This window comes from Pelmatolapia mariae, linkage group LG5, assembly GCF_036321145.2.
Source record: "Pelmatolapia mariae isolate MD_Pm_ZW linkage group LG5, Pm_UMD_F_2, whole genome shotgun sequence".
NCBI lineage: Eukaryota > Metazoa > Chordata > Actinopteri > Cichliformes > Cichlidae > Pelmatolapia > Pelmatolapia mariae.
The window spans coordinates 31,465,304-31,479,258 of record NC_086231.1 but is presented as its reverse complement, the minus strand read 5'-3'; the positions used below and the strand labels follow the sequence as shown (position 1 = coordinate 31,479,258).

The following is a 13,955-nucleotide window of genomic DNA, read 5'->3' as shown; positions in this document are numbered from 1 at the left end:
TTATATGGGATTTTTTTTTTTTTTGCTGTTTGGCGTCACGGATAGCAAAGGAAGAATGTAATCGTATAGGAAAATATGTTTCTTTACTGTGCATATGACAATAAAACTTTGAAAACTTTAGTTTTAGACTAATAGTTTTAGTTCCCAAAACTATTAGTCAGACTCTATTTTTTGCAGAAATAAATAAGAAAAATGATATTTTTCACTGGTTACATGGATAAACAAATGACATCTCATCTTTATTTCATTCTTCTATTTGAAAAGAAATGCGCAAGCTACTTTTTATCCCAGTGGCTGAATACTCTGTGCGCCGTTAGTAGAGTAGTTACGGCAGAAAACTTTCGCCTCTGGGAATGTCGCCTTCACTGACTATCAGAAGTGTAGATTTTAAAAGCTGAAGTCACGCAAACGAAGTGAAGGTGCGTTCGAATTTGATGTTTTTCAGACACAGATCACGTGTAACTTGCTTCAAAAGTAGAAATGAGGACTGAATTGTGACGGAATAAAAGAAGTTTGCCGTTTCTCACACTTTGGTTCAGAAATTGTTACTTTTACATGTCATAAACGGCCCTGAAAAATTGTCACCTTTTCCTGATTTCATCTTTTCATTTGCAGTTACAAAAACCAAAGTTGTTTTGCGTGCAAAGGAAACGAAATATATCTATTTTTCAGGGTGAAAAACTTTTTCTAACTTCAGAGGGTTCGCGTACGAGGCGCTCCTGAAGGCACCAAAAAGTCTCGGTCAATTAGTAGAGTTTAGACAGTGAGGAGAGCTCGGAGCAAGTAGGTCTCGGCGAGCGCTCCACCAATGACCAGCTAAGAGAAAAACGCCCCACTGCTCCTCCGACTTAGATCTGCGGGGGTGGGGAGTCCACAAGTTTGACTCTGGATTTAGGGAAACCATGGGATTCGAGTTGGACCGCTTCAAGGGGACTGTGGACCCGGATTTCAAATGCAACTTGTGCAATAAAGTCCTGGAGGACCCGCTGACGACTCCGTGCGGTCACGTCTTCTGCTCCGGCTGCGTGCTGCCCTGGGTCGTCCAGCAGAGCAGCTGCCCGGTCAAATGTCAGCGGATCTCCACCAAAGAGCTGAACCACGTCCTGCCTCTAAAGAACCTCATCCTGAAGCTGGAGATTAAATGCGATAACCATGCGAGGGGCTGCGATGCCGTGGTGAAGCTGCAGCATCTGGCCGAGCACGCCGAGATGTGCGACTACTCCCCGGCGAAGTGCAGGAACAGAGGATGCAGCGAGGTGCTCAACCTGCGGGACGTGGATGCTCACATGCGGGAGACGTGCGACTACAGACCGGTGGGGGTTTGCGAGAGCGGCTGCGGGCTGATGCTCACCCAAAAGGAGCAGAAATCAAATGGCCACTGCTGCCTGAGAGCCCTGAAGGCGCACAACAGCGCGCTGCAGTGCAGAATGATCATCCTGGATAGGGAGTTCAAGAAGCAGACCATAGAAGCCAACAAGAGGGAGAAGGCTCTCCTGGCACAACTTTCCGCCGTGCACAGCGAGCTGCAGATGACAGCGCTCAAGTATCAGAAGAAATTCACAGAGTACAGCGAGAGGATCGACTCCCTCACCAAGACCGTGGCTTTCTCCTGCAAGGTAAGCAGGAAAAGTTTTTGCTCTGAGTGCTTCCCAGTAGCTTCTCCCTGCTGTCATCCACAGTGTGACGCCTGGAAAATCTGTGTTCTGTGAGAATAAAATAATTCCACTGCAACTTAAAGTTGATCCTGACATGCACTGAGCATAAGTCAATTGCCTCAGGGCCAACTTTTATAGGCTGTAAAATATCTTCCTCAGCATGTTTTTGTCGGCACTATGGGAGTTCTTAAAATGTCACTTTAACTGGGCCTCCTTGTTGTTTGGGTGGCTGCCTTTTTGTTTAACTTCAACCCAACTGGAAAAGGAAGTCAATCTTGTTGGCGATTCTGCTTTTTTCTTTTTCTTTTTTTTCCTGGTGTTTCCAGGAGAACTTCGTGCCTTGGCTGCCTGCTTTGAGACATGGATGTCAGCTGTGCCTCTTGGCCAGCTGGCAGTAAATGTGGGGTGGGGGGAGGGCTAAATATTTACTGCAGTTCTGTACACAACAAGAACCAGGTTCCAGTTATAATGCCTCACCCCCTCACAGCATGCTTGTTTGAGGCTTTTTGTCATCGGATGTTCGCCCTTTCCCCCGAGACCATCATAACAAATTAGAATCAGGGCTGCAGCAGAGTTGCTGGCACCAAAGTTGAATGAGCTAGTAAGAGCTTATGAGGTCCTGAAAGGCCTTAAAAACAGTATAGCCTGATTTGTGCAAGGCTCCTGCGAAGGGGGGGGGCTCAGGAAGAGCTGATGTAAGGATGTTTTATGGTTCAAATTTATAAACCCAGTGGCCCATTATCAACATCATAAAGGATGCAGGAGTTCATAAATCTGGTAATGAATTGAATTAGTGTATGGTGCTTGCACTGCTGCTGGGATTAACAAATGGGAGTGGTCAGGGTTTTGTTTTAGAGGAGAAATAACTATTAGTAGAAATATGAATGAATGGGATGTGCTTTTTTTAAAAAAAAATAAAAATTTACACCCTTTTTTTTGTCCCAGAAGTTCTTTAATAAATCACCTATCAAAGACTTCACTCTCTTTTCCTCCCCCTGCTTTTGCTGGGTGCTTTCATTTGTTCATTACGGGCTCAGTTCCCAGTAAAATGTGTTCTAGTAGACTGGTAAATTGCGCATCAAAAGCACCGATGCAGGCAAATCGGGAAATCGCTCATGCTGGTATAAAGAAGCTTCCTGGGCCTGTAGCGCAGCAAGTTATCATAGCTCATTTGACAGTGGCATCTCAGTCCTGCCATTGAGCTCTACATTAAGTGTGTTATTGCCATTGTGGCTGTGCTAACGCAAAAACAGAAGGAATAACGTCTGCACTTGAGGCATGCTTTGAACATATGTATGAGATACAGGAATGGTTGAGAACTCTTCTGAGGATGAGATTTAACATCTGTGGGTGATATTGCAACTCGTTAGAAGAGCTTTCTTTATTTCTTTCTATCTCAAAAGGCCTTTCATTGGATTCAGTCAAGCAGTGAACAGGAATGAGGTTCTCTCACAAATGTGAATATGAACTGGGATTAGCTGTTAGAGGCGGGTGACTTGCAGTCTGTCCAAAAATTTTGCTCCCTTTTTTTTTTTTTTTTTTTCGTGATTTCAGTAATCAAGAGCCTAATTACATCAGTGTGTTATTGGTAATTTCCGAAAAGGGATATTTTGACATGCCAAAGCAGCAAAAGCCTAGGTAATGACTTGTCTGATGGGCCTACTCCTTTGAAGCCATGCTAGTGAGCCAGCATTCACAGTACCACGGACCTGGAACGCGCTAAATGGAGTGCATCCAATGCTAGGTGCATTTCACAATTCAAAAGATCATTGGGGAAAAAAGGTTTTAATGCAGTTTTATGACATACAGTACTATGCAGAAGTCTCAGGATACCGGATATTTCTTTATATTTTAGGTTATATTAAAGAAGCCAGACTTTCTTGCAACCTTCTTTGTGGCTTTCTTCTTTTTTTAAAGCGGTTTTTGGCAATCTCCAGGCTTTCTAAAGGACTTTCAAAGTTTTCTTTGGATATTTGCGGTATTTTCACTCGTTTTCAACTCTGCACTTGACCATTTTCAGTATGAAAGTAGACAAAGGGAGAAGTGGGAAGCCTATAAAACTAACCAAACAGGAGCTGAAAATCATGTCCTTAAAAAAATATTAAAAATATAACAAATCCTGCAAAGTCCCTACACGGGACCTGAGAGATGCATCTGGCCCTGCAGTTAATCCATCTGCTGTTCATTGAACCCTCATCAGAAATGGTCTCAGTGGAGGGTGGCATTCTTAATGAAGGGAAACAGGGATGAAAGACTGAAGTATGCTAAATTACACAACTGAAAAGCTGAAAACCATCTTATGGGCTGTGGAATTCAGATTTGAAAATTTAGTTTCAAATTAGTCAAACAAAAATAAAAGGGTATAACAGTGAGTGTCGGTAGTCACCTGTAAAACACGCTGGGGGCTCCGTCATGGTTTGAGCTGCATCTCAGCTGGTGGTGTTGGAGATCTTGTCAAAATTGATGGAATTATGAACTCCAAAAAGGACAGTCAGATTTTGATCAACCATGCAATACCATCTGGAAAACATCTGATTGGCAACAACTTAATTTTTCAGTATGACAGTGTTCCCAAACACATACCTGGATAGAAAAACAGACTGTGGAACACTGTCAGTCATGGATTGGCTACCCCAAAGCCCAGACATCAACATTACTGAAGCATCTTGACAGAGAACAGGACAAAAGGCAGCCAACATCCAAAGAAGAGCTCTGAATGTTGTTCAAGAAGCCTGGAGAACTAGTTCAGGGTGTGCTGAAGAATAAATGGTAAATGGCCGGTATTTGTATAGCGCTTATACAAATACTAATAATAATAAAGGTGGTCTTAACAAATTCTAGTTTTCAAGCTCGTTAGAATTGCCCAAACCCTGTGCTTGCCTTATAAACTGTGTTTTCCTGTATGTTTGCACATTTCAATAAATCGCTGCCTTCTATTTCCCAATGTCCTAGCAAACAGAGTGTTGGCTCAAAACCTTTTCTCAGTACTGATCATCAGATCACTACCAAAGGATGAATACAAGTCCGTTGTTACAGCTGACTGGCAATTTACTTTAGTTTAGAGATTCCACCACTCCTCAACTTGAATGTCTTTTAATGCCAAAAACTGGGAGATGAGGAGTAACTGACTGGTATTTAAAAGAAAGATTATTTAATACTAAATGCAAAAAACCCCAAAACTGATGGAAAATCAATGAACAAAAAGCTCAGATCTTTACTGTGGTTCATTGTGGGGCTGTTAGAAGTGTTGTCACACTCTCCATAAAGGATTGGATCTGTGTTTTTGAACCAAGATCCCCTTTGGCTGCAGATGACAGCATTAAAGGTTCTTGATGCAATAAGTGTCTTTTAAAATCACAAGACATCAAACTGATCGAACCTCCATTGAATTTGATTGGAGTAATTGTGACCTCAAACTGATTAGGCTAATTGTGGACTTCTTTTTTTTTTTTTTAAAGCAGGGCTCTGTGAGATAGCTTAACAGAATAATGGAAGCTATTAGTTATTTCACAAGCGTGGCTATCAATTGAACATGACAGATCACATTAATAAAAGCCATCATGTATTCAATGAAGATGCCTATTTCATCTAATAAAAATGCATTAGGCTGCTGGTTCCTTTGTGTATATACATTAGCATTGAGTGATAATCCTTGTCATTGATTTGAAATAGACTTCACTACCTCATTAATGGGGTAAACTGCCCTACATTTACAAGGTCACTGAGTTTCTGTCTCTTGACCACATGCCAGTAGTTTATAAATCAATATGTTCCCTTTTTGTTCTGTATTACAGTACCTACACTATAATTAGGTGAACTATATTAAGAGTTAGACAGGGGGAAGGCAGCTTGATGGAGGACAGACTCGGAAAGTGTGACGAGTGCTGAGGTGAAGGCTCACCGTGAGTGTGCCAAGTCACAAGTGAGCAGCAGACTAAAGTTTCACTGCCAGCGTGCCATTTCTTACCTCACCAATAAAGTTTTGTTGGGGTTTTTTTCTCCCCACGGAGCTTTTGTTTACTTGCTGTAGCGCCCATGTCATTGTGTCTCCACGGTTTTGTTTTGAATTTGTGGTGTTTAGCACATCAGTTTTTCTTTTTAGTCTTTAATATAACTCAAGCACACCTGATGTTTTAGTAAATTTGCAACCTCATCCTGAGGACGTTTACTTCATTTTTGGGGGGTTGGATCATTGTTAGAGTGTTTGCAGATGTGGTGAGAAGGGAAGAGAGGGGAAGGGGGGAAAAAAGAGAAAAGCTTCATAATTGTTCATTTTAATGGCTCTTGTGGATGAAATGTGAAGACTAGTTTGTTTTGAGGCCTGTGACACATTCAGCATAAGTGAAGAGGATGGAAAAGCCAGTTGTTTTGTACCTTTTTTCATTTGTCATATTAATTCCACTTTATCTCAACAAGCATAATGCCCAACTGTCTTCTTGTTGACAGCAACGGCTGTAGTTCACTATAATTCGGAAGCATGTGCCACTAATGCTGTCGTGACAGAAGCGCACATTCCTGCAGGGCCAGACTTGCACATGCTGGTGTTTTTAGCCTATATGGCCGTCAGGATGCTGTACATGCCAGTAATATCTGCTTTATATTTAGTCTCAGTGTGTCGCAGAATACTGGAGAGGCAGCTGAAATTATGTTACCTCATAGCTCCCCTCTAAGTCCTCCTTTAAAAAAACAGATTAAGGGCTGACTCTGCGAGTTTCCCAGAGGTTTTCATGTCATGTAGCTTCTGAGTAAAGAGGCCCGCTGGTGTATTCATTTACATAGGACAACAGTTCGTGAGAGAGCGGTTCTCTTCTTTGACCTGGTCATCATTTCAGGCTGGGTGTGCTGGCTAAGCCCTGGAGAATGGTGAAATTTGAAGAAGTATTGGCTAAAGTAACTTGTTATATTACAAGATTCTGACCATTAGAAACTACATACCAGCTTTTATGTTGTAGCAAAAAATTTGTAACCATCTTGTGCTCATTTATATTGTCCAGAAGGTGTGTAACCCACTGTAAATTTACTTGAGTTTGTCCACTTTAGCTCACTGCATAACAGGTTGATATAGGCAGCAGTTTGTCCACCACCTAACTAGAAAGAAACTTGCTTTTGCTAGTTTTGCAGTTCTGAACTGTAGCACGAGCACCAGCATCTTAGTCCTCCTCAGCAGCAATGTTGTGGAGCTGTGCTTAGCTTGCAGGTACTTCTTCAACACGAGGAATTGAGCTTCTTAGCAGCTGACAGACTCTTATTATCACCCTGGGTCAGGACAATGCGAATGCTCCAACAGTGTAACTGCCAATCTCTCTGCCATCTCACTAAATGACCTTCACATGCTGACCGGCTCAAAGGCCAGATTCCACTCTGCACAACAAAAGGAGCAGGGAAATGTTGGAACACTTCAATAGCAACCAGTTCCTTCATTGGAATAAAATAACAATATTTGAATTACAAAGCTGACCTTTTGACTTTAAAGTTACAACGAACAAGTAATCTGTATACTTTGATGCTGTACTTCATATGTTACACCCAACACTGGCTAGCACTGGATTGGCATATTTTAAAAATGATTGTGGGCCTGAGAGTGAAGCTGTCTGTTTTTAGTTATGCACAACTGTTACTTGTAATCAAATCATTTATGATAAGTAATTCAGAGTTAACTTGAATAATGACTAGTTTAATTTGTAAACGGACTGGTACTTGTGAAGTGCTTCTACTCTAGCTGAGCACTCAAAGCGTTTTCTACTACAAGTCTTATTCACTCATTCACACATATACATACACATAAGTGCTTTGCCTAAGGCCATGTCCACACTAATACGTTTTCGTTTGAAAACGCATCTTTTTCTCTCCGTTTTGGCCTTCCATCCACACTGAGACGGCGTTTTTGGTCAAGGAAAACGCAGCGTTTTGAAAATGCTCTCCAAAGCAGATACATTTGAAAACGCTGTTTTCGCGTTGCAGTGTGGACAGTGAACCCGGAGCCTTTTCGAAAACGATGACACATTTTAGTCATGTGATGCAGTCATGTGACCAATTAAACAAAGATAGTGGAGGGCATTATACAGCGGTTGTTTTGTTTGCTCTCAATTTTGACAGCCCTATTAAAGATTAATATCAGTTTGCACATGCTCCAGGTAGCTTTTCTTCAAATTCTTTAATTCTCACTTGCTTTTGCTACTTTGTACCTTTGTGTTACTCGCAGCAACAACTCCACCTCATTGTTAGTCCATTTAAAAAACTCGGTGCTTTTCCTCAACATTTTGCCGCGACGTTTCAAAGAGCCGGAAAGTAAATAAACGGTAGACAGAAATGACGCAGGTCGAATCGCCTTGCGTTTCATGCATGTGCAGTACTGGAACATAAGCGTTTTCGGCCGTTTCAATGTGGACGCACAACTGTGAAAACGACTGAAAACGATAGTTTTCAAATTTATCCGGGCTAGTGTGGACACTTTCTCTCCGTTTTGGCCTCCCATCCACACTGAGACGGCGTTTTCCTCAAGGAAAAATTCAGCGATTTGAAAACGCTCTCGAAAACGAATACATTTCAAAACGGAGCTGTCCTGTCGCAGTGTAGACACTCGAAAACGCAGTTTCTAAAACGATGACACATTTTAGTCATATGATGCAGTCATGTGACCAATTAAACAAAGATAGCGGAGGGCTAGTGTGGATGTAGCCTAAGATTCATGCAGACACTCACACTTTGATGGGCACATTGGGGGCAGCTTGAGGTTCAGGGTACTTTGACATGCAGATCGATTGACATGCATATTCCATCAGCTGTGGCAGACTATGTAAAATTACAGAGCGAGGTTGGTGAGTTCCAAACGTCCTCTGGCATTAACACCAGCACAAAAATGGTGCGCTGGGAGCTTCATGGTGTAATGTGTTGGCTGCCCGGTTCTTTTGGCCATGTGCTGAACTTTTTACACATAAGATTTCCTTTAATAGTTACACAGCAGTAGCAGTACCATAATATACAAAGATGTCTAACCAAAAGATTCAAGGAACTCTGCTGAAAAGATCTGGCTACTAAGCTAACAGTGTTTGTTTGCTTTCTGTTATGTAGTGAGTATTTGGCCATTTTGAGCAGCAAGTGATATTTTCTTTTGAAGAAACCATGTTTGGCTGGATGTTAATGACAAACACGGCATGAAGAGAGTTTATTGACAATAGAGCAGTCAATAGTTTCTTATTTTGTTGTTGGGCTACCACAGAGAATTAGGAACATCTGTTTGCTTGCAGCAGTTGTAGCTGGTGAATACAACCTGAAAGTTAGACAGATGCTATCAAAATATGGGTACAATATAGCCCCTGTGTTTTGAAAGTTTCACTCTTTTAATTTAAAAGAATAAAAAGATTAATTAAGATTAATATTGAGTTGTTGTATATGTTGAATAACTTCCTGCCATCTCTTTGCTCACGTGTGTCTCTCCTGTCTGTTTGTAGGAAGGCGAGACTAAAAGCGTGACCGTTGTCCTTCTTCGTGAGGGCGGCTCTCTGGGTTTTAACATCATAGGAGGAAGGCCATGCGTGGTAGGTTGAAAGCTGAGCAACTTGGAGGTTCCATCTCCCCCACCCCCTCCCCGGTGATCAGCCAAGTGTCAAATGGCAAATAGTGGAAGTACCACAAGCCTCCTCTGTGCTGACTGCCGCAACTTAGACAGTCATGCATGTTTTGTTTTTTTGTTTTTTTTGTCTGTGGATAGATGGACCGCATCTATCAAGTTTTATTGTGTTTATATATTGGTCTGGTTTAGCGGATTTGGCATTACAGATTAAAAAAACTATAATTACTTTTATGGGAGTTAAATCTGGGATTATGGCTTCCACCACAGTTGTTTTGTCTCTAATTGAGGGGATTTTGGTGGTGAGGTAAACACAGAGGAGAGGAAAGGGTCTTTTAAACCCAGACTGAACTTTTCTCAGCCGCTTTCTGCCTCGAGGCCCCTGAAGTTAAAGTCATTAATGATGCCACGCGCTCTGCCGAGTGAAGGGTTGGAAAATATCTCAACGCTGGCATCTCCCATACATGGAGCTTCTTTCTGCAGCCGAGGTCTTATTGAAACGCTGTATCTGTTTCACTTCCACTGTTGCAGACTTGGTTTTCCACAGCCACAGTGACGCACTTTTCAGCAGTGACATAGATTATCGCAGTAAAACTTTTTATAGCAGGAAGCTATAAAAAGATCGACATTTAACCGTAGATTTGCTCGTGGAGTTGCTGTGACAGAGCCATGCATCAAACTTGTACGACAGCGGAGATAATACTTGGCTTTTGCTTTCCTAGTGAGCCTCAAATCATCAGGTGGTGTAAGAAGCTACTCATTAGAATTGGAAGTGGCTAATATCCTAGCAGCCTTTGACATGTTTGTTTCATGTGGCTGTTATACTGGTATGGCATGGTGAGCGCAATCAACTGCCAGGTTTTGTGGTCTCCTAGATGAGCTTGTTTGTCTGCAGCTCATGTGATAGCGGTAGCGCTGAGGCAAAGTAGTAGTAGGCATGTTGTGGAACTTGCAGCAAAAGCACTGCAGTGTTAACACTGTACACGATGTCCCTGAAAGAGGAAGCAGACCAGAAATTATTAATTAGCATCTGTTCTGTAACTTCTGGGGTTTCTTTAAGTACCTAGTAAAATGTAGTTGTGTCACAGAGCCCAGCAGGAGTGCGGTACACATTTACATGTGGTTTTAAAGAGAGTGCTAACATAGCTGTTAACCCAGACTTAGCTCTGACTCTGGGGTCACGGCCACAGAGTCGGATGTAGGCTACTTCATGCCCCTACAGCATGTCCGCGTGTCAACATTTAGGTCCTTCTGTAGGCCAGGGTCAACCCTTTAAGGCCTGGGAAGCATCTGAAGTTAAAGCTTATCCCTAAGTCCACACTCAAGGGTAGGGTTAAAAGGGCATTTCACACAAATTGCAAAAAGCCATATTTTTTCACTTAGTCTTGTTGCTGTTGAGCCTTCCAGATATTTTTGTTTTCTGTGTGCCCTGATTTTGAGATATCTGCCTTGAAATTACTGCTGCCAGTAAAAGAAACTGCTGGCAGTAAAATTTTGTGGATTCACTGGAAATCTCCCTTAAATCTTAAGGCCAAACTAAATGTTGTTTGTGTCATTTATAGGGGTGGCAGCAATAGTTTGCTTGGGATTTTTTTTTCTTTGTTATTTGGGTGAACGAAACCTTTAACTTTGTAGGCTTGCAAAGCGTTGTACAGACGCTCACGTGGTTTTGCCCACAACAACCAAACCCAGTGTTTCCAGTGTTTTTTAAAAGTACTTTTATTGCGCGATTTATTGAGACTTCTATATGCTTTCCTTTCCTTAACGAGCCCTGTGAGCGCTGTGCTTCCATTAATCCGCTGAACATGCCTGCAATTTATTCCCGCAGGACGACAACGACAGCACTTCGAATGAAGGAATCTTTGTGTCCAAGATTGTGGCGAAAGGTCCAGCAGACAAAGAGGGAGGCCTTCAGATCCACGACAGAATAATAGAGGTATGTGTGTCCTCCTCTGTAATGCTTCATGTAAATGGGAGGGAGAAAAACTACTGATGTAATGACTGTCTGCACCATAAAGAGGGAGAAACACCAAAGGATCACTCCATCTTTGTGTATGTTTGAGCTCTGAGCTCAAGCTGAACGCAATGCGTGACACATGGAACCTGAATTAGCATTTTGGCCTTTTATTGGCGCTCCAGAAAGTCAATCCTGCAGACTGTGAATGTCTCTGATACGATTCTACCAATCGACATAGGCGATGTCAAGAGGGCATCGTTGCAGATAGGCCGAGATAAACCTGAGGCGAGGCTGTCTGTCTTTACTGTTGCTGGCTGATAGTGAGGGAGAGGAAGAGATGTCTTTTACTTCTCTCATCCCAGCAAATAAATCCCTTTCGACAGAGCAGCCATGAAGCGTCCTCCTTTTGCCTCTAAACAGGACTTGATGTGGAAAGGCCAGCTCACCCTGAGGTCAACTTGAGGGATGCCTCGAAAAACTCGGCATCACAAAGGTTGCTTTTATAGAATGGTTGTCAACCAGAATCGCTCACAATGGCTGCTTTGAAATGAGTCGTTTATGTCAATTGCAAGTGTGTATTACCGCCGGCCGCAAGATGACAAATATGGCTTGTCGCAGGCTTTATTGTTAAACCTCAGTGAAATTGCCCCCGGAGCATTTTTGACCAGCTCATTGCTCACAGAGACGCTTGTGGAAAGTGTTTACACACACAAAAAAAGAAGACTCCCAACATCTGGACTCTGCTGATCGCTCTATCCTGTCATTTATGCAGTCGAATGCTAACTACTTGCAAAAAAAATGCCACAAGTCCTCTGGAGAAAGCCTCACGCTGTTGTTCCAAATAATATGGTTGTAAATCTGGCGACGTCGTGACTGAGATGTTATGATGTGCTTGTCTTTGGTTTAAACCTCCTGAGCTAACACAGTCAAGTGTCTTGGTGCTCTCTGCAACTTAAGACTTCGTAACGAGGGCAGGTTGAACCAAAAAAGCCACTCAGAGATCAGCGACTCGAGACCTAAAGGGACTTGCCGTGGGCTGCTAGCTGATGTGTGGGGAGATTAGCTCATATGTCACACGAACGTGTACAAGTGTGTGTCTTTGCGAGCATCTGCCCTGCCTGGCTTTATTAGTTTGCGTGCACGTGTTTGCCTGGGCGCGTGTAAGCACAGGATGCATGCGTTAATGGGCCAGATGTCACTGTATTTGGTTACTTGAGAATGTGTATCTATGGAGTTTAATGCTGTGATAGCCAATCCGGAACGGAGAGGACAGAATTTGCTATTGGATAATGCTTCACTCGTGTTTTTCATATTGTTTTCGCGCTATTGTGGGTGAAGTCACGGAATCTCTCTCCAGTGCAGGAAAGGCCTAAGGAGGTAGCACAGGTTCCTATAAAGTAACCTTTTCTTGACGAGAAGTGAGGGATTGCCATACAATACCCAGCAAAATAAATCATCAGATTTAATAGACTGTTAAAGGCCGATACTTCACATTTACGCCATTCATAGGAAGGGAAACCTGAGAGCGAGGCAGCTTATATTTCCAAGGCTGCTTTTTTTTTTTTGTTGACTGGTTGAAGCAAGAAAGTACAATGTCACGGATTCCTGGACCACAAAAAGAAATGTGACATGAAAACACAATTTGCTGTTGCGCAGCTTTTATTCTGAACCTGAGGTGACTGGGTCTGTGAACTTTGTTTGTTCGATGAACCCCAAGTGCCTGAAGGCAGTTTCACGGTGTTTGGTAGAAACCAAACAGCCTGTAACTGTGTCCTGTTTAGCATCCTGTGATGTATGCTGGAATTGCAGGAACAGTCAAACCTGGTTTATCTCATGTTTTACCAGAGATTGTTTTTCATGCACATAAAATATGATATCCGTGACTGCTGTATTATCCTTTTTTGTAGTAGTAGTAGTGGAAATCATGCTTGCTTAAGACCTTTGTTTAATTATATCTGTGCTGCTTTTCAGTATGGTTGCAGGATGTGTAAATATCAGGCAGGGTGTGAGGTTTCCTTTTCTGATTAGGCCCACAGCTAATCATCGCCGCTCAATTTTTACGAGTAATTTTCCAGTTTATCTTTTTAATCCTCCTGCCTGCCCGAACGTTCCCCGAGGCCAAGGTGATATCTTCAGATTGGTTTTTAAATCCATGTTCTTACTTCTGAAATTAGCTCGTTTTTCTTAGACAAGTAGATGGAAAAGTGAAAAACAGATGACAAACTAACAATCTTTTTTTTGACTGAAGTGGTCCAAGGATAACTTTGCATTAGCAACTTTGCATGAGACAAGTAAATAGTTTTTCTTGGGAGAGCTAGTTGAGATGGTGAAATCAAGAAGACATTTTATCTCAGTAAAATTTGGCTTTTGTCTTAGAGTTGAATTTTGAACTTTAAAAGTGTTTGAGAAGAACTGGCTTGTAGAAATTTAAAAGTTTATCAAAGGTTTAAGGTCACTGACACATTTCGATCTTATAAAGTTGCTTGTTTTTATTTCAGTGAGCACCAGTAACTGTCTTTAGGAGACATGTTTTTAGCCATTCATTTAAGGCTACAGTCACACTGGGGGGAAAGAGTTGTTGCAGACTAATGCACAACCAAAGCTAGTGGGACTGTGTGCAATGAATGTGCAATATCACTGTCTTTGAGATGAATGCTTCAATGACGGGGACCAGTTCTACAACCACTCAAAGTCAGGTTCTGTCTTCAAAGCACGTTTTGATGCATGAAGATGGCAACGAAACAACAATAAGAATGGGTCGGTCTATCGTTCT

General features: G+C 42.2%; 1 protein-coding gene across 2 annotated transcripts in view; it reads left to right on the top strand.

The window, feature by feature from the left end:
• The first annotated feature begins 750 nt into the window (after positions 1 to 750).
• pdzrn3b (PDZ domain containing RING finger 3b) overlaps positions 751 to 13,955 on the top strand; it is a 101,494-nt gene continuing 88,289 nt past the window's right edge. Inside the window, exons 1-3 of one of the 2 annotated variants that reach the window (XM_063474773.1) lie at positions 751 to 1,616; positions 9,107 to 9,193; positions 11,054 to 11,161. In XM_063474773.1, the coding sequence (XP_063330843.1) occupies positions 903 to 1,616; positions 9,107 to 9,193; positions 11,054 to 11,161 (909 nt within the window). In that variant the 5' untranslated portion in view covers positions 751 to 902. The remainder of the gene's footprint in view (positions 1,617 to 9,106; positions 9,194 to 11,053; positions 11,162 to 13,955) is intronic. The other variant, XM_063474774.1, reaches the window with a different exon arrangement.